Source organism: Microcaecilia unicolor, chromosome 14 (genome assembly GCF_901765095.1).
Source record: "Microcaecilia unicolor chromosome 14, aMicUni1.1, whole genome shotgun sequence".
NCBI lineage: Eukaryota > Metazoa > Chordata > Amphibia > Gymnophiona > Siphonopidae > Microcaecilia > Microcaecilia unicolor.
The window spans coordinates 38,738,354-38,766,099 of NC_044044.1; the positions used below are offsets into that span (position 1 = coordinate 38,738,354).

The window sequence follows — 27,746 nt, forward strand, 5'->3', positions numbered from 1 at the left end:
TCGTCGGGCTTCACTGTGTCCCGCCCTCCTCTGAGGTAACTTCCTATTTCCGCGAGGACGGGACACAGGCCCGACGACGAGGAGGAGAAGAGATTTACTTCTTTTACAAGCAGGGCAGACGTGAGGCGCTGCCTGCAACTCCGCTTCACAACATTTTTTTTAAAGGTAGGGTGGTGGTGGCAAGGTTGGAAGGGGAGGGGAGGGAGAGGGGAGACAGGTTCGTTTTTAGTGATGATCGAAGTATCTAATCTACAAGACGAGGGGAAAGGATGGGGGAGATAAAACTTAACATGCATTTGATGTTGAAGGGCATTGTTGGAAGTTTAGAGGGAGGAGGGGAAGGGGGAATTCTTTTTCAAAAAGTTATTAAGATATTATGATGTTTGCATACAGCATGGTATGTTTGTGGAACTTTGCAGTGTATTGTTCACATAGTTGTAATGTGCTGAAGTTGTAATACAAACCGCTTAAACATAAAGGTAGGGTGTTGGCAGGAGAACAGGGCTGTCATTGAGTCGGGGAGGGGAGGGTTTTCAGATGGGAGAAGGGAACTGGGGTGGGGTGTTGTGGGGGTTCTCAGATGGGGAGGGGAAGGGGTTCTCAGATGGGAGAAGGGGGGAATTCTCAGATGGGAGAAGGGGTGGGGGTTCTCAGATGGGAGAAGGGGGGTGGGGAGGGGGCCATGAGGGAAAATGGGGCATGCCTGGGTCAGGTGGGAGAATGGGTCGGGCTGAAAAGAGGGGCCCTAAACATCCTGGGTAGCAGGTGTAAAGCCCGACGTCCACCTTTTTGAATATAGATGGTTTATTTGACTGTCTTCAGCACATAACACTCCCAGACCAGACCCAATGCCATATGGACATCCTTCAGTTTTAGATGTACAATGGGGATATAGACATCTGAATGCTGATTTATGGATGTCTAAAAAGAGACTAGTGCTTCTGAAATAAGACCACAGAATATATGGATTTCTGGAAAGCATTTGGCTAAGTCTCATGAGAAATTTATCAGGAAAATAAAAAATTACAGTGTAAGAAACAATGTTCTAATGTGCTTTGCAAACCACCTAAAAGGCAGAAAAAACAGACAGTAAAACCAAGTGGTGAGTTTTCCAGTTAGAAAAGGGACAATAGTGGAGTGCCTGCAGAGTCTGTACTGGGACCAGTGCTGTTTAACGTATAAATAAATGATCTGGAAATGGGAAGAATGAGTGAGGTGATCAAACTTGCAAATGGCACACAATTGTTCAAAGTCCTTAAAAACAGCAGAGGGTTGTGAAGGATTCATTTACCACACTTATATCTTAGCAAACCATTACTCTTCAAAAGAAAGTAGAACAATCATCAACAGCAAGTATAGAACAATACAAAAAGAGAATACATTAATTTAAAAAAAACAAACCATAAAATACTAATCAAACTAAAACGTAATTTGCACTGCTAAATCAGGACAGGCTGACACAACTCTTTCAACTTTTCTTGTGAGACTGGGAGGTGGGGTCTAAACGGGGAAGAGGGGTTGGTGGTTGAGAGGCTAGGATGGGGGAGGGCAGACTTATATGGGGTCTGTGCCGGAGCCGGTGATGGGAGGCGGGAAATACTGCTGCACAGACTTATACGGTCTGTGCCCTGAAAAAGACAGGTACAAATCAAGGTAAGGTATACACATATGAGTTTATCGTGGGCAGACTAGATGGACCGTGCAGGTCTTTTTCTGCCGTCATCTACTATGTTACTATGTTACTATGTAATGTGGACAAGTGATGCACACAGGGAACAATAATTCCAACTACAGGTACCACATGATCATGAAAATGAGGAGGAGGTGGTAGAGGATGATCTTCAGCCAAGTGTGCCCATAACTGTTAAAAATAGAATGATAGGGATTATCCAAAAAAGGTTGGAGAACAAACCTGAGAATTTCATTAGACCTCTAGACCTATTAGATTGTAAGCTCTTTGAGCAGGGACTGTCTTTCTTCTATGTTTGTGCAGCGCTGCGTATGCCTTGTAGCGCTATAGAAATGCTAAATAGTAGTAGTAGTAGTAGATAGGCCTCTGGTACAATTGCACCTCAAGTATTGTCCTACTGTTCTGATCATCCCATCTCAAAAGAGAACATAGCTGAACTAGAGAAGGTTCAGAGAAGGAGGATGAAAATGATAAACAGATTGTAACCCCTGCCTCCCCCCTTACGAAGTGAGACTAAACAGGTGAGGGCTCTTCAGCTTGGAGAAAAAAGGATATGATAGAAGTTTATCAAATCACGAGCGGGACAGGACGGTTATTTGACCCGTCAAACACGAAACAAGACACCGTTCCATTAAACTAATGGCCTGCAGATTGAAAACAAATTGTAGAAAGAGGAGTTTTTTTCCCCACGCAATGCACAGCTAAATGGTGGAATCCGTTGCTGGAGGATGTGGTCCATGTGACCAACAGCGTGCGAGAGTTATGCGACATAGATCTGCTTTTTGGGATCTGCTGGGCACTGTGATCTGTACTGACCGTGGTCAGAGCCAGGATGCTGGGCTGGATGGACCTTGGTGTGGCTAAGCCTGGCTTTTATTATATTCTTACCTTTAAAACAAATTGGAATACATATTTTGTTTTGATGTATTGCATTTTATTTTAAATATTTATTTACTGAATTTCACATATCATCGAGCAAAAATACAATCTTTCACTTGAAAAGAAACAAGGCATTACAAAAAATATAAATAGAAAGAAAGCCTCTTAGTCCCCAGTGCAGTTTAAGAGGAAACAGAAAAAAAAAAAAAAAAAGATGGATATTACCACAAAATAGTCATAACGTAAGAAAAGAAGAAGCAAGAGCAATTACTGCCATGCCCTACTTCAAGTGACCTTACTTGTGCTGGCTAAAATCACTAGGTTGGACCGGAAATTTACCATGAAGAAAAGACTGGAGATGCTTTGGGTCAAAAAACACATAGTTCACATTATTAATCTTCACCAAACATTTAACTGGAAAACGAAGAAAAAAGGTCCCATCGTTCTGTATCACTTACGCCAATCCTGTGACTCTCTAGAGCTTTCCGGAAAACACCAAATCTGCTGACCATAAAACATTTCAGATCTATGTTGAAAACAAAGTCAATATATGATGATTTTTATTCATTTCAAAAGGAAAAGGTCACAAGCACAGTTGCACGTGTGTCCCGCATGTTCAAATGATGTTTCCAGCAAATCCGATACATTCAAACTATCTGGAGATAGTGGCATTAAGTCCCCAACTTGATGTTGTCCCATAGAAAGTCTGTTTCTTTGATGGCAAATAATAAACCTAAATAATAATGTTTGGAGGTACAGAGATAGGCGATATACTGATGTACTCTATATAGTATTTTTTTATATTTATGGAAGGTTTTGTTTTAGCCAGTGATGAAGTGTGGATCATTTATGATCATTCTCAGCTCTATAGATCTTTGGGTCTGGAGCTCTTTGAGGCTTTTTCCTTCCGTTTTTGAGTGTTACTATTAATTTTTCTGCTCACACAAGATTTTGTTATCATAGGGGATTATTGATTTGGCTCGGAAATAATAAACCTTACTCATTGGAGGGATAACCTCTGATGGTAGTTTAAGAATATCAATTAAGTATTTTTTCAGCAAATCTGTAGGTGTCATAACTAATACCTTAGGGAAGTTTAAGAATCTCAAATTAAACTTCCTAATATTATTTTCCAATTGTTCATATTTCCGATGTAGCATTGAACTACTTTGCACCAATTGAGTTTCCTTCAAATTCTCCTCCAATTTATCTACTTTAGATGTTCTGGACTTAGCATTGTCTTCTAATATATGTATTGATGTACATGTTTGTTAAAGATCTCCTGAAGAAGCTAACGATTGAAACACGGCCTGTGTTGGGATCCATTAATTTGTTTTGGAAAAGTGTGGAATACGCTACAGACACCTACAATTGGTCACTGACTGGTGGATTTTGAATTTACATGAGGATCATTCTGGTTTGTCTTTATCAATACATGAACAATGGAATTTACTGATAACTAACCATGAATATGGTCAACAAATTATTGCATTGTTTGGAGAGTTCTTAATGATTAAAGAGTCTACAGTCAGCAAGTGGACTGACATATTGGGATATCAAGTGACTTTGCTCCATTTTCAGTCATAAATGCTGGGATTAAGATCGATAGAATTATTTGTATGGTTGATCTGTTTGTATTTTTAAAGCAGGAATAAATGAGATGTGATATATTGAGTGTATGTATAAATTGATATATGAAAATGATAGTAGAACTTTGAAATAGTCATATGTAATTGGTTGATTGTCTTCTAATAGAGACAGACACTTTATCGGCTAAAGTTGTCAAATCAGTCTCAACTTGTTTTAAATTTTTACTCACATTTCGGTGCAAACTAACAATAGCTCTCCAGATTGATTCCAAAGTCACCGGATCTGAAGGCAAGTCTTCCACCAAAGCACTGCCAAGAAAACTGGAAGACGCATTTTCTCCTGCATCGACTAAGCCAGCAAACGCCAGCACTCCTGTGCTTGAAACCTTCCATGGTGTCCGACCAGCATCTGTCCCCAGCGGCTGTTGGCAACATTTGATCATGGCAGTTGCATCTAGATCCCTCGCTCCTGACAACTGGGGTAAAAATACTCACTTGCACTGGTGACCTGTGGCTGCCTGTTGTGGTGGAGTTCGGGCAAGCGGGCTGAGCGAAACTGCCTCCTCAAAGACAGGGAGACCTCCTTCTCCCGATCCAACAAGAATGCCTCCTTCCTCAACTCAAGAAGGCAAAGCAACAGCAAACTGGGTTACCAGAACCTGAGAAGCCTTAGGGGGAGCTGGCAAAGTTTCTTTCTCCACCACTTTCCCATCACAGATATCCCAGAAGAACAAAGGGGTAGTAGAAGAAATAACTAAGTGAGTAAGAGCAGCCAGCCTCACGTCACGCTCTGGCGGCCATCTTCTGATGTATTGCATTTTATATGTAATCTTTCACAGCATTTTCACTCTGCATAATTGAGCTCTACAATTTGTCGCCAGAGGGTGTGGTAAAAGCAATTTAATGTATCTGGGGTTAAAAAGGGTTTGGACAAGTCCCTGGAGGAAAAGTCTATAATCTATTATTAAAGTAGATCTGGGAAAGCTGACACTTATTTCTGGGGTACCTTACATGGAATCTTGCTACTTTTTGAGGTCCTGCCAGGTACTTGTGACAAACGCCAGGGGGAGTGGAGAGGAACACGCACTGCATAGGTACCTTAAAACTAGACACCGTCACTGTCCGGTCTATCACTGCTTATGATGTGAATGGGCCAATGTTAGAAACAGGATACTGAGCTTGACGGACCGTCAGTCTCACCCCATATGGCAGTTTTTAGGTTCATATGTACTTTTCGTGCCTTGGCTCCACCCACCTTTTAGGAGCCCAGACTTAGGCACTGAGCCCTAGTTAGGTTTCAAGGGGCACCTTAGACGCCTAAAGGAAGTCTGGCACAGAAACATTTTGAAAATTGAGCTCTAGGGGGGCTGAAGAGCGAAAGGTTCTCTACCCTTTTCTGTATATGGAAACAAACCGTAGCAAAAACCCGTTTCTGGATTCTCCTTCCCCTGATCTCCTTCCATTCCTACATAACGGGGATCCTGGCTCCGTGCAGATTTCACAGAAAGCAATGACTGTTGCATCATCCTGGTGTTTGCCTCGGGCGTTTCCTAACTCTGACTGGATCACATTTCAAGTGGTTTTTCCAGTCGGTGAATGCAAATTTGGCTGTTATTTACAGAATATAAATCACATGACTCCAGGAAAAATGAAAAAACAAGCCAACCTGGCATCACCCCTGATAAGCCCATCACAGCTGGAGCAGGATGCAGCTTCCTCCAGGTACTCACCCAATGCCACTCTGAGCAGTTATCACTCTGCTGGATGCGTGACGCCTTCCAGGGGCCCCCTTAGCCCTACCTCGGCAGTTCCCCCTACCCACAGCCAGTCTGGAGGCAGAAACCCATTCTTTCCTGCCATTCCGGCTCCTGATCTCCGACCTTAGCATCCTGTTTCCAACAGTGGCCAATCCAGGTCACAAATACCTGGCAAGATCCCAAAACAGTACAATACATTCTATACTACCTATCCCAGAAATAGTGGATTTTGCCCAAGTCCATTTAATAATGGTCTATGGACTTTTCCTTTAGGAAGCCGTCCAAACCTTTTTTAAACTCCGCTAAGCTAACCGCCTTTACCACATTTTCTGGCAATGAATTCCAGAGTTTAATTACACATTGAGTGAAGAAAAATGTTCTCTGATTCGTTTTAAATTTACTACTTTGTAGCTTCATCTCATGCCCCCTAGTCCTAGTATTTTTGGAAAGCGTAAACAGACACTTCACGTCTGCCCGTTCAACTCCACTCATTATTTTATAGACCTCTATCATATCTCCCCTCAGCCATCTTTTCTCCAAGCTGAAGAGCCCCAGCCGCTTTATCCTTTCCTCATAGGGAAGTCGTCTCATCATTTTCGTCGCCCCTCTCTGCACTTTTCTAATTCCACTATATCTATATCACCCCTGGTTGCCTCTCCATAGTCTATGGTCCCTGTTTTTTTTTTTTTAATCTCTCCTATCAAGAATACCAGAGCACTTGTCTGTCTCATGGAACCTGGGGTGACTGGGAACACATTGGCGGAAACTAATCTGCAGGTACCAAAATGCAGCCCAAAGAAGCAAAATAAAGCACTTTAATTCAACAATAATATTTTACACAACACCGACGTGAATCATGTTTTGCCCTATCAGTGGGCTGCATCGGTGCTGCTCTTTAAGTAAGAATATAAGAATAACCATACTGGGTCAGACCAATGGTCCATCTAGCCCAGTATCCTGCTTCCAACAGTGGCCAATCCAGGTCACAAGTACCTGGCAGAAACCCAAATAGTAGCAAGATTCATGCCACTGACCCCAGGGACGAGCAGTGGCTTCCCCATGTCTGAATAGCAGACTATGGATTTTTCCTCCAGAAACTTGTCCAAACCTTTTTTAAACCCAGATATGCTAACTGCTGATACTACATCCTCCAGCAAAGAGTTCCAGAGTTTAACTATTCATTGAGTGAAAAAATATTTCCTCCTGTTTCTTTTAAAAGTATTTCCATGTAATTTCATTGATCGTCCCCTGGTCTTTGTACTTTTTGAATGAGCAAAAAAAATCGATTCACCTCCACACCACTCAGGATTTAATGGAACTCAATCCTATCTCCCCTCAGCCATCTCTTTAGCCTTTCCTTGTACCAGAGGAGTTCCATCACCTTTATCATTTTGCTCGCCCTTCATTGAACCTTTTCTAATTCTACTATATGTTTTTTGAGATACGTTGACCAGAACGGAATGCAATACTCAAGGTGAGGCCGTACCATGGAGCGATACTGAGGCATTATAATGGAAGGAGTGGAGTGGTGGCAGAAAGGTCATAACAGGAGGCTTAAAGTAAGTCTGTAGTCTCTGGAGGAGTAGCCTAGTGGTTAGTGCAGTGGACCTTGATCCTGGGGAACTGAGTTCGATTCCCACTGCAGCTCCTTGTGACTGGGAAAGTCACTTAACCCTCCATTGCCCCTGGTACAAAATAAGTACCTGAATATATGTAAACTGCTTTGAATGTAGTTGCAAAAACCTCAGAAAGGCAGTATATGAAGTCCCATTTCCCTTTCCCTCTCCTCCTGGGTTGTTGAATTAAAATAGTTAACACCAGAATGTGTAATTCTGCCTCTTTGGACCTGCCTTCCCTGGGGTGACTGGACAGATCCATACTAAAGAGGGGTCCGTGGTAGGGTTTTCTGCTCCTTTTCCAAAGAATTCAGGGCGGGGGAGGGCGAAGGAAGGGCTTCTCAGCAGAAGAGTTGAAAAACGCAGTGAGGCAGCGAAAGTTAGTTATCCCCTGGCTTTCATGATTGAAATGAAGGTATTTTAATCTTGTTTCCGGGTCAGATGCAAATCTGATGTAATAAAATGGGCAATCTTAGAAAGCATTTTCTGTGTGTGACGCCTGTGTGCAGGACGTCAGACTCACAGAAACAGAAGCTTGCGCGGCTGCGTTGCTGATCTGCAAGGGCAGGCTTCTACGTGGAATGTTGATAGTGGAATAGTAACATTCCATGTAGAATCTCAAATAGGGAAATGGAACTGGGACTTGACATACCGCCTTTCTGAGGTTTTTGCAACTACATTCAAAGCGGTTTACATATATTCAGGTACTTATTTTGTACCAGGGGCAATGGAGGGTTAAGTGACTTGCCCAGAGCCACAAGGAGCTGCAGTGGGAATCAAACTCAGTTCCCCAGGATCAAAGTTCACTGCACTAACCAGTAGGCTACTCCTCCACTCCACAAAGGAAGTACAGCCACATCTTAAAAAAAAAAAAAAAAACCTCATACCAAACCTCTCTTCTGTTGCCACATTCTACATGCTGCCAAAATCCATACGTCTGGAAACCCTGGCAGACCAATCATATCTGGTACTGACACACTTACGGAGGAAATATCTGGACTTATAGAGGGGATTCTTAAACTCTTAGGGGCCCTCTTACGAAGCCGCGTATGCATTTACGTGTGCCCAACGCACACCAAAATGCAGTTGCCGCACGACTACCACATGGCTCTTGCGGTAATTTCATTTCTGGCGCACGTCCGATACGCGCATCTGAAATTTTTTTTTATTATTTTCGTGCACGTAACGGACGCACGCCAAAGTGGCATTTGACTTGCGTAGGTCATTATCGCCCAGATTCTTTACCGCTAGGTCAATAGCTGACGGTAAAGTCTCAGACCCAAAATGGACACGCGGCAATTTTCATTTTGTCGCACATCCGTTTTCAGCAAAAAAAAAAAATCTTTTTTTTTGTAGGTGCGCTGAAAAATAATTCTGCACGAGCCCAAAACATGCGTCTACACTACCGCAGGCCATTTTTCAGTGCACAAGACACCACAGACTTTCTAAACAAATTTAAAAACATCGCGCAGTTACCACCGGATACTCTTCTGGTCACAATGGATGTAGAATCACTGTAGAGCAACAGTTCCCCTACAGATGGCATAGCTGCATGTGATGGGGGTCACCGATACACACCAGAGACTATTACAAAGTTAATCAAATGTATTCTAACTCACAACTATTTCTCTGTTTTAATAACGATTTTTCCTTTGTCCTATTCTTTAACGATACTTTGACTTTGTCTTCGCATAACTTCTCACAATGTAATCCATAACTGAGTTGTAACAAATCGTACTTCCATCATCTACAATGTATTGTAAACCACACTGAGCCCGCAAATAGGTGGGAAAATGTGGGATACAAATGCAATAAATAAAATAAATAAATCATGGGCACCAGGATGACACCACAATATGCAAACTTTTTCATGGCAAAACTAGGAAAGACGTTTTTCAATACATATCAGATAAACCCCTAAAATACTACCGGTATTTTTATGATTTGGACTGAGGGAGAAGAGACTCTCAAACAGTTTCACAGTTTTTCCAATGCATACCATCCTTTGATCAAATTCAATATTGACTACTCCACAACAAAAGTCTCTCTCAACAATGGCAATATACAAATATCTATATACAAACAAACAACTGACAGATGCAGCTCCCTCCCCAACTCCAGCTTCCCTCATGCACAAAAAAAAAATCCATTATACACAGCCAAGCCACATACCATCGTATCATGGAGGTGTGGATGCTGTTCAAAAACACCATCCTGGAAGCCCCAGCCAAATATATTCTGCGTATTAAAAAATGAGGATGGAAGACCAAACAACAGCCGGCATGGGTAAAAAGTGAGGCAAAGGAAGCTATTAGAGATAAAAGAAAATCCTTCAGAAAAAGGAAGGAACCGACTGAAAATGATAAGAAACAGCATAAGGAATGTCAAGTCAAATGCAAAGCGCTGATAAGGAAGGCTAAGAGGGACTTCGAAAAAAAGATTGCATTGGAGGCAAAAACACATAGTAAAAAATTTTTTAGGTATATTAAAAGCAGGAAGCCGGCAAAAGAATCGGTTGGACCGCTAGATGACCGAGGAGTAAAAGGGGCGATCGGGGAGTGGCCTAGTGGTTAGGGTGGTGGACTTTGGTCCTGGGGAACTGAGGAACTTAGTTTGATTCCCACCAGGCACAGGCAGCTCCTTCTGACTCTGGGCAAGTCACTTAACCCTCCATTGCCCCATGTAAGCCGCATTGAGCCTGCCATGAGTGGGAAAGCGCGGGGTACAAATGTAACAAAAAAAAAAGCCGCAGTGGCGTAGCAGGGGGGACTGCCACCCGGGGCGGAGCGGTTCGCCGTTGCACCCCCCCTGGGTGCAGCACGATGATATCCCCCCCCCCTCGGTGCATCGACACCCCCCCATCAGCTCCCGCACCCTACCTTTAAAAAGAATGTCGGAATCCGAGGCGAGGCGCAGCCCCTCGCGCCTGCCCTGCACGTAAAAGAAATGTGGACCATCGGGCCTTCTCGCGCTCTGTCTGTCCTGCCCTTGCGGAAATAGGAAGTTGCGTCAGTGGAGGGCGGGACAGACAGAGTGAGGGAAGGCCCGATGGTCCACATTTGTTTTACGTGCAGGCGCGAGGCGCTGCGCCTCGCCTCGGATTCCGATATTCTTTTTAAAGGTAGGGTGCGGGAGCTGGTCAGGGGGAGCTGGCAGGGAGCACCCCCCCCCCCCCCGAGCTGACACCCAGGGCGGACCGCCCCTCCCACCCCCCCTTGCTACTCCACTGCGTAGAGGAGAGATTAAATGAATTCTTCCTTAGCATCCCTCCGGACCGGCCCAGGATTGGACTGATGGGTTGTGCTCGCCTTCCAGCAGGTGGAGACTGAGAAAACAACTGTGACTCTAGAGAGCCAATAAGAGCCCTGGTCACGTGACCCTAGCCTCAGTATTTTCTCAGTCTCCCAGCAGGTAGGAAGTGAGCCCATTAGTCTCTCTTGGTTGGTCTATAACTTTTTTTCTGTTTAATCTTTATTCTGTTTAATCTTTATTCTGTGCCAGGGGAATTCTTTAGAGGCTTGTTAGGTATTCAGCGTTTTTACATTTCAGCCTCTGGGGTGTTACACTCGGGTGTCCCGAGTCCCTCCCCCTTTTCCTCCCCATCTCCCTTTAAAAAAAAAAAAAAAAAAGAGAAAGGGAAGGGCTACCCTTGTTGCTAGAAGGGGGTATTGCCTTTGGGAGAGGCAGCCAGTAATAAATAAATAAATACAAAGAGAGAAAAGAGAAGCAGTGCTTTCCCCAGCTTTCTTGTAAGCTGATCAGCTGTTAAGTATCTAATTCAAGGATCGAATTAAGCCTCTTATCTCTTTCAGTATCTGGGATATTTTTCTTCGTTTTTGTTACCGGTAGTCGTGCGAGCGGGGCTTTAGTAAAAAAAAAAAAGGCGCGAACCGTGGAAGCGCGTGCACGCATTTTTCCGATATGGTTGAAAAGCTCTAGAGCTCTGCTGTCTGTCAGCGTCGCAGAGTTAACGCAGCCGGCACTTGTAAATTTTGCTCTGCTTTGGATGTTGCTTTGGGGCCTGTGCTTCCTCCGGTTTTGGGGTCTATTTCGCCAGCTGTTATTTCTTCGCCGCCCCGCTCTACTCCGCTTGTTGCAGAGGTGTCAGGCACGCTTTCGGAGACTGCCACAGCAAAAGTGGCGCAAACGGCAGCCATTTTGAATCACCCTCTGTCTTCTCAGTCGGGTGACCTCTCTGCTGTAGGCAATGCTGCAAATCCAGGAGAACCTGATTCAGGAGCTCTGGTACACTCTGGAGTCACTCAGGCAGGGGGATTTTCTCCTGAGTTTGTCCTCCAGATGAACCAGGCCTTCCTGCTATCGAAGATAGAAATCCATCTTTTCTCTGGTCACCGCTGGAAGCAACTCATTCCATCAATTTCTTGGAGACCAGGGCGATTAGACTCGCTCTGCAGCACTTCAGTTCTCTCCTAGTGGGCAAAGCGGTCCGAGTTCTCTCAGACAACGTCTCGGCAGTAGCCTATATCAACCGCCAGGGGGGAACAAGATGCCGTCTCTTGTGGCGAGAGGCAGAGAGTCTCCTGGTATGGGCAGAAGCTCATCTCACTGCCATATCAGCCTCGCATGTAGCAGGAGTCGACAATATTCAAGTGATCTTTCTCAGTCGTCACACGCTCGATCCAGGTGAATGGGCTCTCAGCAATCGAGCGTTTCAGTTGATAGTACATCATTGGGGCACTCCAGTTCTAGATCTGTTCGCCTCCAGTCTCAAAGGTTCCTCACTTCTTCAGTCGCCGAAGAGATGCAAGAGCGGAAGGGGTAGACGCTCTCTTGCAGCGGTGGCCTTCCGAACTTCTTTACGCGTTCCCTCCTCTATTAGGCCATCTCCTACAGAGGATAGAGGAACATGGGAGACCAGTAATTCTGGTGGTCCCAGATGAGCCTCGATGCTCTTGGTACGTGGATCTTCAGCGCCTGAAGGTGATGTCTCCTCTTCGACCTCCGGTACACAAGTCCTTGCTGATTCAGGGGCCGGTTTCACATTCAGACCCGGCTCGATTTTGTCTTACGGCTTGGCTCTTGAATGAGCCCGTTTAGCTAAGAGGGGTTTTTCAGCTTCGCTGATTTCCACCATGCTTCGGTCTCGTCATCGCTCTGCCTCTCTCAGCTACATTCGCACCTGGAGAATTTTTTGAGGCTTGGTGTGCAGATGCTGGGATTGCTCCTTTTCGAGCTTCCGTGGCTCAGATGTTAGATTTTCTGCAGCGAGGATTTGATAAAGGACTGTCTCTTTCTTCAATTAAAGTGCAGATGGCAGCTTTGTCCTGTTTCAGAGGTCGGATTCGGGGTAAGTCGGTAGCTAGTCTTCCCGAGGTCGCCCGTTTCTTAAAAGGAGTTAGCCTTCTTCGGCTACCGGTCAGATCGATCTTTCCATCTTGGGACCTTAATCTGGTGTTTTCGGCTCTCACGTGGCCTCCGTTTGAACCATTGCAAACTTGTTCTCTGAAGGACTTGACCCTAAAGACAGTGTTTTTGGTGGCTATTGCATCCGCTAGGAGAGTTTCGGAGTTGCAAGCTTTTTCCTGCAGGTTTTCATTTCTAGAGTTTTCTAAAGAACGAGTGGTCCTTCGTCCAGTTCCTTCTTTTTTGCCTAAGGTACTCTCTCGTTTTCATCTGTCCCAGTTGGTTTTTCTTCCTGTTCTGGGATCGGTCTCAGGTACGCACAAGCAGAAGAAATTGCGTACTTTGGATGGTAAGAGAGTGCTTAAACGATATCTCGTAGTCACTGAGGATTTTCGCCGCTCAGATCGTCTTTTTCTTGTTGTTGGTCACCGTAAGGGTTTGTCAGCTTCTAAGCCCACGTTATCTAGGTGGATTAAAGAGATGATAGCTTCAGCCTACCTCTTGGCAGGCAAGGCAGTCCCGGAGGCTGTTAAAGCTCATTCTACTAGAGCGCAGGCAGCGTCGTGTGCGGAGTGTTCCTTGGTGCCTCCTGCGGAGATTTGTAAGGCGGCGACTTAGTCCTCTCTCCATTCTTTTTCTAAACATTACAGACTTGATGTTCATTGTCGGCAGGAGGCGGTCTTTGCATCGCGGGTACTCACTGCGGGCTTGCTGGGGTCCCACCTGTAGGACTACTGCTTTGTTACGTCCCATCAGTCCAATCCTGGGCCGATCCGGAGGGATGCTAAGGAAGGAGAAATTAGACCTTACCTGCTAATTTGCTTTCCTTTAATCCCTCAGGACTGGCCCAGGCCCCTCCCGTGTTCTTTCTTTCTGTCTATGTTAAAAGTTCCTGTGTTCAGATGTTCAATTCTTTACATAGCTGTTTTGCCAGTTATCGCATACTAGAAATGCATAAGCTGTTTTCCAAATTATCACTTAAAGATGTGTATAAATCTGTAAATACTTTGCCTATGCATATGTATTCGAAAAGGCCATACCGCTGCTCTGGTGTGAGTTGCCGGTGAGCCGTTGAAAAGGCCATACCGCTGCTCTGGTGAGAGTTGCCGGTGAGCCGTTGAAGCACGTTTTCAGTGGTGCTTTCTGGCTGCTTGAATTCCTCGGGGCACAGAGCGTTGGGTCTTTCTTCTTCTTTCTGCTTTGTTGTTCAAATACTGAGGCTAGGGTCACATGACCAGGGCTCTTATTGGCTCTCTAGAGTCACAGGTTTTTTTCTCAGTCTCCACCTGCTGGAAGGCGAGCACAACCCATCAGTCCAATCCTGGGCCGGTCCTGAGGGATTAAAGGAAAGCAAATTAGCAGGTAAGGTCTAATTTCTCCTTTGCTTCGGTCTTCACTGAGGAAGATTTGGGTGGGATACCGGTGCCGGAAATGGTATTCAAAGTTGACGAGTCGGAGAAACTTAATGAATTCTCTGTAAACCTGGAGGATGTAATGGGGCAGTTCTACAAACTGAAGAGTAGCAAATCTCCGGGACCGGATGGTATTCATCCCAGACTACTGATAGAACTGAAAAATGAGCTTGCGGAGCTATTGTTAGTAATATGTAATTTATCCTTAAAATCGAGCGTGGTACTGGAAGACTGGAGGGTGGCCAATGTAACGCCGATTTTTAAAAAAGGTTCCAGAAGAGATCTGGGAAATTATAGACCGGTGAGTCTGACGTCGATTCCGGGCAGAATGGTAGAGACTATTATTAAGAACAAAATTACAGAGCATACTCAAAAGCATGGATTAATGAGACAAAGTCAACATGGATTTAGTGAAGGGAAATCTTGCCTCACTAATCTACTACATTTCTTTGAAGGGTTGAGCAAACATTTTATTTATTTATTTGCTACATTTGTATCTCACATTTTCCCACCTCTTTGCAGGCTCAATGTGGCTTACAATATGCCGTAATGGTGATCACCATTTCCGGAATGAGAATGTTGTTATATTTCAAGAGCAGAAAATATAATACAACTTAGAGAAAATAGATATATAATTCATACATGTGGATAAAGGTGAGCCGGTTGATATTGTGTATCTAGATTTTCAAAAGGTGTTTGACAAAGTACCTCATGAAAGACTCCAGAGGAAATTGGAGAGTCATGGGATAGGAGGTAGTGTTCTAATGTGGATTAAAAACTGGTTAAAAGATAGAAAACAGAGAGTAGGGTTAAATGGTCAGTATTCTCAATGGAGAAGGGTAGTTAGTGGGGTTCCCTAGGGGTCTGTGCTGGGACCGCTGTTTTTTAACATATTTATAAATGACCTAGAGATGGGAGTAACTAGTGAGGTAATTAAATTTGCTGATGATACAAAGTTATTCAAAGTCGTTAAATCGCGGGAGGATTGTGGGCGTCTAAATGGCAGATGACGTTTAATGTGAGCAAGTGCAAAGTGATGAATGTGGGAAAGAGGAACCCAAATTATAGCTACGTCATGCAAGGTTCCACGTTAGGAGTCACGGACCAAGAAAGGGATCTAGGTGTTGTTGATGATACGTTGAAACCTTCTGCTCAGTGTGCTGCTGCGGCTAAGAAAGCAAATAGAATATTAGGTATTATTAGGAAAGGAATGGAAAACAAAAATGAGGATGTTATAATGCCTTTGTATCGCTCCATGGTGCGACCACACCTCAAATATTGTGTTCAATTCTGGTCGCCGCATCTCAAAAAAGATATAGTGGAATTAGAAAAGGTGCAGAGAAGGGCAACGGAAATGATAAAGGGGATGGGACGACTTCCCTATGAGGAAAGGCTAAAGCGGCTAGGGCTCTTCAGCTTGGAGAAAAGGCAGCTGAGGGGAGATATGATAGAGGTCTATAAAATGATGAGTGGAGTTGAACGGGTAGATGTGAAGCGTCCGTTTACGCTTTCCAAAAATACTAAGACTAGGGGGCATTCAATGAAGCTACAATGTAGTAAATTTAAAACGAATCGGAGAAAATATTTCTTCACTCAATGTGTAATTGGGCTCTGGAATTTGTTGCCAGAGAATGTTGAAGGGGTGGTTAGCTTAGCAGAGTTTACTAAATGGTTTGGACGGCTTCCTAAAGGAAAAGTCCATAGACCGTTATCAAATGGACTTGGGGAAAATCCACTATTTCTGGGATAAGCAGTATAAAATGTTTTGTACTTTTTTGGGATCTTGCCAGGTATTTGTGACCTGGATTGGCCACTGTTGGAAACAGGATGCTGGGTTTGATGGACCTCTGGTCTTTCCCAGTATGGCAATACTTATGTACTTATGACCCTCAACTCCTTGGCAAGAGACATATATATATGAGCTCAAAATTATTCTCCTGGCTGAATTACTTCCTATCCAATTATTGTTTATTATACATACAGCGAGTGTTGCTGAATATTTAGATATATGTAAACGCTAACACGTATAATCATCAAATATCGATTATACATTAAGAACTTAAGAACATAAGAATAGCCATACTATGTCAGACCAATGGTCCTTCTAGCCCAGTATCCTGTTTCCAACAGTGGCCAATCCAGGATACAAATACCTGGCAGAAACCCAATTAATAGCAACATTTCCTTCGGGTGCCTGGTTAATACCCACTGTTTCTGCATCCAAAAGAAATGTATAGTCTATGGAGTCAAAATTCTGCCTCCACCACCAGCGTCTTTTAAAAACGTTGGTCACGGCGGTTAAATAAAACACAGATAATGTGAGAACTGTACCCTCCATCTGAATAGCACGAGGTAGTCTGTGATATCGCACAGACAGGGAATTATCTGGAGAAATCATTTTAAATATTGGGTTCCATAATAGGGGATGAATTTCGGTGCCTGTACAGTTAATCTATCTAGCCAGAGGCTGGGCGGTGCAGGAAGAGCAAGTGAAATGTAGGAGCAAATTGATTTTCAGAATAACAGGGTTGTGGTTTGTTCTCGGGGGGGAGGGGGGGGGGGTCAGACAAATAACACTTATACTAACACATAAACAGAAAGATTTATGTCCATAGATATAATTTTACCTGCTCTATTTTAATGTATTTTTATTGTGACATTTTTATTGTAATGATGGTTTTGCATATGTTTTTTTTTTTAATTTATTTATAATTTTTTACAAGTACAAGAAGCACTTCATCAGGAAATCAATTACAGCAGGAAGATAGGCTCATACCAGGAAATAATCGTACAAAGTAAATGAAGACATAAGTCAGAAACTAGTTGGACTAAAGCAAGGCGTTGCATCATTTATTCACCTATGATCGCAATTCTCAGCTTCCCTATCTGTTAACAGTCTTTCTAGCTGATCTGCCTTAAAGACAACAGAGTTAACACCTGACAAAGTGATAATATATTTCAATGTTTATTTTTATAGTCTACGGTCTACCCCTGATGCAGCTTGAAGATGAAATGTGGGTTTTATTCTGGAAATACATTTGCTGTTAGGTTTCAACATAACATCTGGTCTTGTATCCCGCTTACACCTTGCAGATCAAAGTGGGTAACTATACCATCAAGAGCCAGAACAATCCTCTGGGAGGACAGTTTTAAAAAAGTGACATTACAATTAAAATTAAGGTTAAAAATCTTTTTGTAGTACAAATTTCTGAAAGAGCAGATTCTTAATATTCTTCCTAAATGACAGATAAAAATAAGATAACTGAAACGTCCCAGCAAACTCTTTCCAACGAATGGTGGCTTGAAACGCCAGTGGCCTTTCAAACATTTTTAGTCTTTTCCTTCCTCTTGGTGAGGAAAAGGAAAACACAGTTGGACAATTAGCCTTCTGCCTGGTAAAGAGATGGCAAATTGGGGATGGGAGTATACTACTACTACTACTTATTTCTAAAGCACTACTAGACGTACGCAGCGCTGTACACTTGAACATGAAGAGACAGTCCCTGCTCGACAGAGCTTACAATCTAATTAGGCCAGACAAACAGGACAAACTAGAGATAAGGGAATATTAAAGTGAGGATGATAAAATAAGGGTTCTGAACAAGTGAATAAGGGTTAGGAGTTAAAAGCAGCATCAAAAAGGTGGACTTTTAGCTTAGTATAAATACTTTGGCACCAGTCCATGCAATATCTTATATTTAAAAAAGCATCTTGAGGGCAGCGTACGCCTGCTGTAATCCTTAGATTGTAAGCTCTGTCGAGCAGGGACTGTCTCTTCATGTCCAGTGTACAGTGCTGCATATGTCTGGTAGCGCTAGAGAAATGATGAGTAGTAGTAGTCTAGCGGCAGGCACTATTTATCTAAAATTGCCTCCGATATTCAAACCCAGGTTACGTCTGCGGTGATACCCAGAAATTGTTTGGGTAAGACCATTATCCACCTTCACACCGAACTGTCCAGTTAGGTGAGCGGGCGCCAGCATCAAACATTGTTTGTGTCCACATAACTTCTGGGACCGCACCCCATGTAACTTCCAGGACTGGCATAACTGTACCTCGGGCCACTCTGTCACTGCCCAGACAATCCCACTGCGGTAAGAGCCAACATTCAGCAGTTCGTAGAAACATGAGGGCAGATAAAGGCCATATGACCCATCCAGTCTGCCCATCCTCTGTAACCCCCAATTCACATTGGCAGCCTGCCAGCTCAGCAAGGTTGAAGCAGGAAGGAACCCTTCCTACCCACTGAAACCACACTGAATATCGACCCTCATATGTATTTGCAGCCCCATCCCGGAACCTTGCCTTCCCCACTGGACTTACAATGCCCCTGAATTTATAAAAAATCATTTAGACAGAACTTTAAGAGCTGTATGTATAATGGATGTGTTCCTGGAACACCCTAAACATACCCTTTATTGCTCTAAATATATAATGATTCTACATCTGTTATTATACAGATTTCACCGAGACGCAGCTGGGAGTGTCAAACCTGGAACTGTCTTTTTAGTTTCAAACAATTTTATTAAATATTTTATTTTTATTATATTTGTACCCCGCGCTTTCCCACTCATAGCAGGTTTATAACCAACATCCCATTCAGTCAACAGAAATAAACAAGAGAGCAACTGTTACACAACAACCAACCCCTACCCTCCACCTCCCACCCCATAACCCAAACCACAAACTTAACCATGTTCCCCAAGGAGGTTCTTAGGGACTCCCCCCCCCCCCCCCCATCAGGTACCTAATGTGCTTAGTGGTTAAACCAGCTTAGATTACAGATCCCAGGCCTCCCCCTCCCCCCATTCCCGCCCTTTCAGATAAGACAAAGAGCAATTCAATACCCCCAACCAGAAAAGAGCAGGGTAGGAGGGAAGGAGACAGGGAAGAGGGGGGTTCAGGAGCAGAGAACAAAATTCTTCCAAATCTGGGCACTGCATCAATGATTTCCATGGTGAGAATACTAAAAGGAAATGTTAAGACAACCCAGGAGCGTAAAACCTTTGAAGTCAAAATGAAGAAATATTTTGACAGTCACCAGCCAGGACTTAAAGATATGGGCTTTCTAACCCACTATAACGCTTTTGTCACCCATCTCTCCCTGTTTCTTACCTAACTCACCCTACCCTCTTCCTGTGAGACTGTCATTGGAATGCTGTAGTGTTTCACTTATATATTCTGATAATTTGTCAACATTTGCTTATTTCTGATCTGAAGAAGGGTTACCTTTGAAAGCTAATCAAAAAAAAGGTATCATCTTATTTTCTTTTCTCTGTTTTGTTTTTTTTCTATTTATTCCCTTTAAAAGTGGACTAACTTTATTTCCAAATCACCAAACCCAATCCCAATCCCCAGTGCCCTGAAGCAGCTCCAGGGCAAAATTCAGTGGCAAATGTTCCCCAATGATGAGACACTTTTGCATTCATTTGTGTATATTTGTATGCTAAATTAGGCATGCTTGTATTTTCCTTTCTAAAAATAAAGTCATTTCTTGCCTGTCCAGTTAACATTGCTTTTGACTCGTAACCACTTGTAACCACTCACCTCCACCTACCCTCCTCTCCTCCTTCCCGTACACATTAATTGATTTGATTTGCTTACTTTATTTTTTGTCTATTAGATTGTAAGCTCTTTGAGTAGGGACTGTCTTTCTTCTATGTTTGTGCAGCGCTGCGTACGCCTTGTAGCGCTATAGAAATGCTAAATAGTAGTAGTAGTAGTAGTGGTAGGTGGTGGGTGGGGGAGATCTTAATGATCAGTGTTGGAAGAGGTCAGGGAAAGAGGGCCATGGAGAAGGGATATCAGGCAAGAGGAACAGGACAGGCAGAGGGAAGGGGTGGGAGAAAGGACAGCTGGAATCAGGGATCCAAGGAAGGAGGGAAGGGGGATTGGGGATCAGGAGAGTGAGGAAAAATCCCCTTAAAGTTTTCACCATATCCTCTCCTCTCCTGTTCACTACCCCCTTACTCAGATCTGGCCAAGCACAGCTGTCAGAAAGCCCCTCATATCCCTAAGAAATTTAAATCACCCCCTTTACCGGAGGTCCCCCTTCCCCCAGTTTTGTATCCCCCTCTGCTGTAAACCTGGGGTAACATCTCCTCTTCCTGTCCTCACTTAGCCCCCAGTCTCCTGAGGGTAGAAGTTGGTTATGTGTAATTGGGGGAAGGGTAATAGTGAACAGCATAACTGGAGAATGAAATCCCATCTGGACCCCACCCCACTCACCTCCCAGCAGAAGCAGCAGGAGGGCTATGCTCAGGCCCTGGGCTCTCATCGTGTCTGTGGCTCCCTGAAATGGCTTTCGCTCCTGAGTCCTGCTGTTTAGGCTTCCCTGGAACACTGCTTCTCTGGCTCTGCCCAGCAAACTGCAGTAGGTGGAGGTTTGGTTTCCAGCTCTGCCTCCCGCTTTATGCCAGAGCACCTGAGAGAACAGAGCAGGTAGAGCCCAGGACACACCCAGTGGCCCCCTCCTCCTCCTCCTCTCTCCTCCTCCCCCCTCCCTCCAGAGAAAAGGGCTGTAGTGAAATGGCCTGTTAATGTGTTTCTTCAGGACATTAAAGGCCATTGTTAAGCAAATGCAATTGAGGTCTGCAAAATTAACACCCGTTCCCTGGCCTGTGGGCAAGTTTGCTCAGCTGCACATTTTTTACATTTTTCACACAAATAAGTGATGAACATTTCTCCTGTGTCTCTGGTTTCCTCATTAGCATAATGTCATTAATAGTAATGAGACCTAGGCAGTGCGGGGGGGGGGGGGGGGGGGGGGGGGGTTTCTAGCAGAAAAAGATGCTGGTTCTCAAATGCCAGGCCACCCTTCAGGAATGGGGTGATCACTGGGAGACCCACCCCACAGTAGCCAGGCCCCCTGCAACCAGTCACAGAATTGGTGTGTAGAACCTGAGCTCTTCCATTAAAACTTGGAGACCATGGGTCAGTTTTAGCAGACAATGGAAAAGGTGCCGGTACTCAAATGCCAGGCCACCCTTCAGGAATGGGGTGATCATTGAGAGACCCACCCCATAGTAGCCAGGCATAGAATCTATGACAAGGCAGAATTGGTGTGTAGAGCATGAGCTCTTTCATTAAAACTCAGGGACCATGGGTCACTTTTAGCAGACAATGGAAAAGGTGGTGGGACTTAGTACCCCCAAGTACCCCCTCAAAAAAGCCCTGAAAACCTTTCATTGCCTGCAGTGCCAAGAGCAGGACAAGGGGACTGAGGTGTAAATGGGGTATGGGGTGGAGGAGCCCTCTTTCTGTCAGTCATCCCATCCCAGTTCACCAGTCGGGGTCAAAGGGAGGGACTCCTCCTCAGAAGGAAGGGATCCCCAGAAGCTTAGCCGGTTGTGGGAGGTGGGGATAGTGCTGGGCAGACTTATACGGTCTGAGGCGGGGCTGGTGGTTGGGAGGCGGGGATAGTGCTGGGCAGACTTATACGGTCTGTGCCAGAGCCGGAGGTGGGGGCTGGTGGTTGGGAGGCGGGGATAGTGCTGGGCAGACTTATACAGTCTGTGCCCTGAAAAAGACAGGTACAAATCAAGGTAAGGTATACACAAAAAATGACACGTGAGTTTATCTGTTGGGCAGATTGGGTGGACCGTGGGAGAGGCTTTGGGTGCTGGGGGGACCCACAGCTGTTCCAGGGGTGCTCAGGGGATCAGAAAAGAGCTCCAGGGCGGAGTAGCTGTAAACAAACCCTCCTCTTCCTCACTACTGGATGGAAACACATCTGACTCTGCTCCACTAATTGTGTAACCTGTTGGCATATCCTGTGCCCCCTCATTCCTTCCAAATTACAGTAGGAAGAGGGGCAGGACACCGGGCCCCAGACACACCCTGGGAGCCAGTATGAGCAATGAGGTTCTGGCCTCCTGGATTCCAGGGCAATTTGGAGCTTTTCCAGGTTCAGGTGATAAACTTTCCCTGTACTGAGGCAGGAACACAGGCATCTCTTCCTCTCAGTTCTTCAGGAGCTGTCCCTCCTTTTCTATACTTAGTCTACCCTCTACTGTCGTAACTGAAATTTACAGTGGAGTTTTGCTATCTGAAAAGATCTGTATCCATCCTGTGTTCACTAATGCTGACCCTTTTATCAACCTGAATCTAGTACTAACTTTCACCCTTCCCAAATCCTGAGACAGCAGAACCCTGGAACCAAGGGACCCCAAAGCTGCTCCTGTTACTGAAGGACCCCAGAGCAGCTCTCAATACTGGGGGACCCCAAAGCTGCTCCTGTTACTGAGGGACCCCAGAGCAGCTCTCGTTACTGGGGGACCCCAAAGCTGCTCCTGTTACTGAGGGACCCCAGAGCAGCTCTCGTTACTGGGGGACCCCAAAGCTGCTCCTGTTACTGAGGGACCCCAGAGCAGCTCTCGTTACTGGGGGACCCCAAAGCTGCTCCTGTTACTGAGGGACCCCAGAGCAGCTCTCGTTACTGAGGGACCCCAGAGCAGCTCTCATTACTGAGGGACCCCTTAAATTGTGAGCTCTCTAGGGACAGAGAAATACCTGTTTATAATATATGAAAACCGCTTTGACTGTAGCATAGAAAGACAGTATAGCAAATCCTTTCCCTTTCATAAAGGTGGTTAATAAATCCCAATAAATAAACAATAAATTTAATCTGAATATTCAGGGTTACTATCCACAGCATTACCATGCCATACTTGTATTGTTGTTCGAATATTTTTACTGCTGTAAATGTCTGTTGCTCATGTTTGATTTATTCTTTCTGTACACCGCCCTGAGTGAATTCCTTCAAAAAGGTACATAAGTACATAAGTAGTGCCATACTGGGAAAGACCAAAGGTCCATCTAGCCCAGCATCCTGTCACCGACAGTGGCCAATCCAGGTCAAGGGCACCTGGCACGCTCCCCAAATGTAAAAACATTCCAGACAAGTTATACCTAAAAATGCGGAATTTTTCCAAGTCCATTTAATAGCGGTCTATGGACTTGTCCTTTAGGAATCTATCTAACCCCTTTTTAAACTCCGTCAAGCTAACCGCCCGTATCACGTTCTCCGGCAACGAATTCCAGAGTCTAATTACACGTTGGGTGAAGAAAAATTTTCTCTGATTCGTTTTAAATTTACCACACTGTAGCTTCAACTCATGCCCTCTAGTCCTAGTATTTTTGGATAGCGTGAACAGTCGCTTCACATCCACCCGATCCATTCCACTCATTATTTTATACACTTCTATCATATCTCCCCTCAGCCGTCTCTTCTCCAAGCTGAAAAGCCCTAGCCTTCTCAGCCTCTCTTCATAGGAAAGTCGTCCCATCCCCACTATCATTTTCGTCGCCCTTCGCTGTACCTTTTCCAATTCTACTATATCTTTTTTGAGATACGGAGACCAGTACTGAACACAATACTCCAGGTGCGGTCGCACCATGGAGCGATACAACGGCATTATAACATCCGCACACCTGGACTCCATACCCTTCCTAATAACACCCAACATTCTATTCGCTTTCCTAGCCGCAGCAGCACACTGAGCAGAAGGTTTCAGCGTATCATCGACGACGACACCCAGATCCCTTTCTTGATCCGTAACTCCTAACGCGGAACCTTGCAAGACGTAGCTATAATTCGGGTTCCTCTTACCCACATGCATCACTTTGCACTTGTCAACATTGAACTTCATCTGCCACTTGCACGCCCAATCTCCCAGTCTCGCAAGGTCCTCCTGTAATCGTTCACATTCCTCCTGCGACTTGACGACCCTGAATAATTTTGTGTCATCGGTGAATTTAATTACCTCACTAGTTATTCCCATCTCTAGGTCATTTATAAATACATTAAAAAGCAACGGACCCAGCACAGACCCCTGCGGGACCCCACTAACTACCCTCCTCCACTGAGAATACTGGCCACGCAATCCTACTCTCTGCTTCCTATGAACTGACTGGTGATCACACCAGTCGTATCCAGCAGGTCTAAACTAAACCTAGAAATTATTGGCCCGATACCCAGAGAGCAGCACCTGCTACTCAGATACCTCAGTCCCGGCCGTCTGGCCATTTTCTGCACTATGCAGAAAACACCAGGGCTGGACTGGAGCTGTGTGAACAGAGGCCATACTCAGACCATTATTCGGCTAGTGTTTAAGCATTCTCACTGATGTTTTTGAATATTCGTGCATTTCCTGTGCTGAATACCTGAACTTTATTTAAACATGTGGTAATGTCTGATGTCTGTTGAGCTGCTAAATTTGCTCCTCCCCTAAGCTAGCACACAATTACACTGCTAGCATGGGTCCATTTAGCAATTCAACCCATCTGATACTCTCTGTTTATCTTCTAAAAATCGGGAACAGCAAACAGGAAGAACCTCCAAGTAGAAAGTACCACCAAACAGGAGTAGAGGATGGCCAACAGACACTCCACTACAGGAAATGGTGCTTAAAAGACGCTTTATTCACCGCTTTGACAGAAGGACCCCACACGGTCTGTGTTTCGGCATAATCAAATGCCTGCTTCAGGGGTCACAATGATGTTCAAACAGAACTCAGTTTGGGAGAAAGTCCAAACACACAACGTTCCCCGTGTCGAGTCCTTCTGTCAAAGCGGTGAATAAAGTGTCTTGTAAGCGCCATTTCCTGTGTTAGAGTGTCCATTGGCCATCCTCTACCCCTGTTTGGTGTAACTTGTAAAAATTGACAGGGTCGTTGTTAACATAGTAACATAATAAATGACGGCAGGTCCATCCAGTCTGCTTAACAAGATAAACTCATTTACATGGTATGTGATACTTTATATGTATACCTGAGTTTGATCTGTCCTTGCCTTTCTCAGGGCACAGACCATAGAAGTCTGCCCAGCACTGTTCTTGTACTAAGTTCTGAAGCTAACATCAAAGCCCCTTAAAATTTACATCCCAGCCCATCCCTATCTATTCAGTCACGATCAGGGCATAGACCGTAGAAGTCTGCCCAGTGCCGGTTTTGCTTCCCAATTACTGGTGTCGCGACCTAATCTCCGCTAAGATTCCGCGGAACCATTCCTTCTAAGCAGGATTCCTTTGTGTTTATCCCATGCATGTTTGAATTCCATTACCGTTTTCATCTCCACCACCTCCCGCGGGAAGGCATTCCACATATCCACCACCCTCTCCGTGAAAAAATACTTCCTGACACTAGTCCTGAGTCTGCCCCCCTTCAACCTCAATTCATGCCCTCTGGTTCTACTGCCTTCACGTCTCCGGAAAAGGTTTGTTTGCGGATTAATACCTTTCAAGTATTTGAACGTCTGTCGTGCAATAGCTTCCTGGTGACCACCATGTAACTCCCTTTCAATGTCAGGCCAGCTGTACACAGAAGACAGTAAGAGCCATCCACGGGGTGTCCACAGAAAAAAATCCAAAGAGGGGTAATAGCGGGGCAAAACATTAAAAATGAGTCACTACAAAATGAGGGGCCAACGTGCGCCAATTCTGAGTTACCAGACGGGTACTTCGTGGTCCGGGCGGTAATTTCATTTTTGACGCGCATAAAATAATTTTTATTTTCTGCCACGTGGCGCTAAAAGGCATTTGACACATGTAGGACCATTGCCACCCGGTTAACGCGTGAGACCTTACCGCTAAGTCAATGGCTGGCAGTAAGGTCTCAGACCCAAAATGGACGCGCGTCAATTTTCAATTTGCTGCACGTCCATTTTCAGTCAACAATTTTAAAAGCTGAAAAACGTTTAAATATAAAAGATTCAAATATAAAAGGCTAACAGGCGAATATAGCAGAGTGGGAAGGGGGGATTATTAGGATAAAAGCTTGATGACTATAAGTAGTAAATTGTTCTACCTATGTATTTATATAGGATTGTGTTGGTAATGTGTAGAATGTAGATTTTGTCTTGCATTGTCATCAGTAAAAAACTGTTGAACACCAAGGTGAAGATGCTAAGAGGGGGTGGGTAGAGGGGGAGAAAATGATATAAAATATTGATGATGCAGTTAAGATGTATGTATACAACTATGACAGGTTATTACGATCACAAAGTGTTTGACTTTATTGATTCTGTTCAAAATGTTGAATCATCAATAAAAAATGTTGAAACTTAAAAGCTGAAAAACGGATCTGCGGAGGTCCAAAACACGCGTCTACACTACCGCAGGAGGAGTAGCCTAGTGGTTAGTGCAGTGGACTTTGATCCTGGGGAACTGAGTTTGATTCCCACTGCAGCTCCTTGTGACTCTGGGCAAGTCACTTAACCCTCCATTGCCCCTGGTACAAAATAAGTACCTGAATATATGTAAACCGCTTTGAATGTAGTTGCAAAAAACATCAGAAAGGCGGTATATCAAGTCCCATTTCCCTTTTCAGTGCATCTTTGTCACTTATTCACTGCCAGGGTCTTAACATAGTAGATGACGGCAGATAATGACCTGAACGGTCCATCCAGTCTGCCCAACAATGAATGTGGTATCCTGGTTCCCACACTCCCTACATCCCTGCTCTTCCCATGCAGACATATTCTCTGATGTAACTCAAGTCCACCCCTTGTACTCTCATCCCATGGTGCCTTCAGAGATTCCCAGACCTGTCCTGGGAGACCCCCCCCCCCCCTTCCTGTTGAGTTTTCAGGATATTCATAATCACTATGGAGATCCAGCATGTGCAGGTCCATCCTGGACACCTTCATTCCAAATGTCCGGAATGTCAGACACAGATCAGGTTGATCTTTGAGAACTGACCCCCCACAGTGTCCACAGCAGTAGCAGGGTCCTCAGCCAGGGTGTGTAGTCAAATGTCAAGCCTGTGCTGCCATCTGCTGGTCAGCAGGGGAACACATACCAGCTGCAGTATACTGAGCAGAAAACAGCCAGGTCTGCTTCCACCAGCAATCTGCAGAATCATTTTTAACAAAATAAGAGAATTTGATATGTGGTGTCCAGTGAACAGCAATGAAACTGTTAATTAGTAAATTTAAAACAAATCAGAGAAAATATTTCTCCACTCAACCTGTAATTAAACTCTGGAGCAGGTGGGGGGAAGAGGGGGTGGTGGTTGGGAAGCAAGGATAGGGGAGGGCAGACTTATACGGTCTGTACCAGAGCCGGTGATGGGAGGCGGGAAATACTGCTGGGCAGACTTATATGGTCTGTGCCCTGAAAGGACAGGTACAAATTCAATTCAAGGTAAGGTATACACATACGAGTTTGTCTTGGGCAGACTGGATGGACCATGCAGGTCTTTTTCTGCCGTCATCTACTATGTTACTATGATTGCCAGAGAATGTGGTAAAAGCAGTTAGCTTAGCAGGGTTTAAAAAAAGGTTTGGATAACTTCCTAAAGGAAAAGTCCATAAGCCATTAGTAAGATGGACTTGGGAAAATCCACTGCTTATTTCTAGGATAAGCAGCATAAAATCTGTTTCACTGTTCTGGGAATTTGCCAGGCTCTTGTGACCTGGACTGGCCACTGTTGGAAACAGGA

At 44.6% G+C, this 27,746-nt stretch overlaps 1 protein-coding gene across 3 annotated transcripts in view; it reads right to left on the reverse strand.

Annotated features, from left to right (window-relative positions):
- MUC1 (mucin 1, cell surface associated) overlaps positions 1-20,710 on the reverse strand; it is a 39,862-nt gene extending 19,152 nt beyond the window's left edge. For all 3 annotated transcript variants that reach the window (XM_030187606.1, XM_030187605.1, XM_030187604.1), the window contains exon 1: positions 20,536-20,710. In XM_030187606.1, the coding sequence (XP_030043466.1) occupies positions 20,536-20,584 (49 nt within the window). In that variant the 5' untranslated portion in view covers positions 20,585-20,710. The remainder of the gene's footprint in view (positions 1-20,535) is intronic.
- Positions 20,711-27,746: the final 7,036 nt, after the last annotated feature.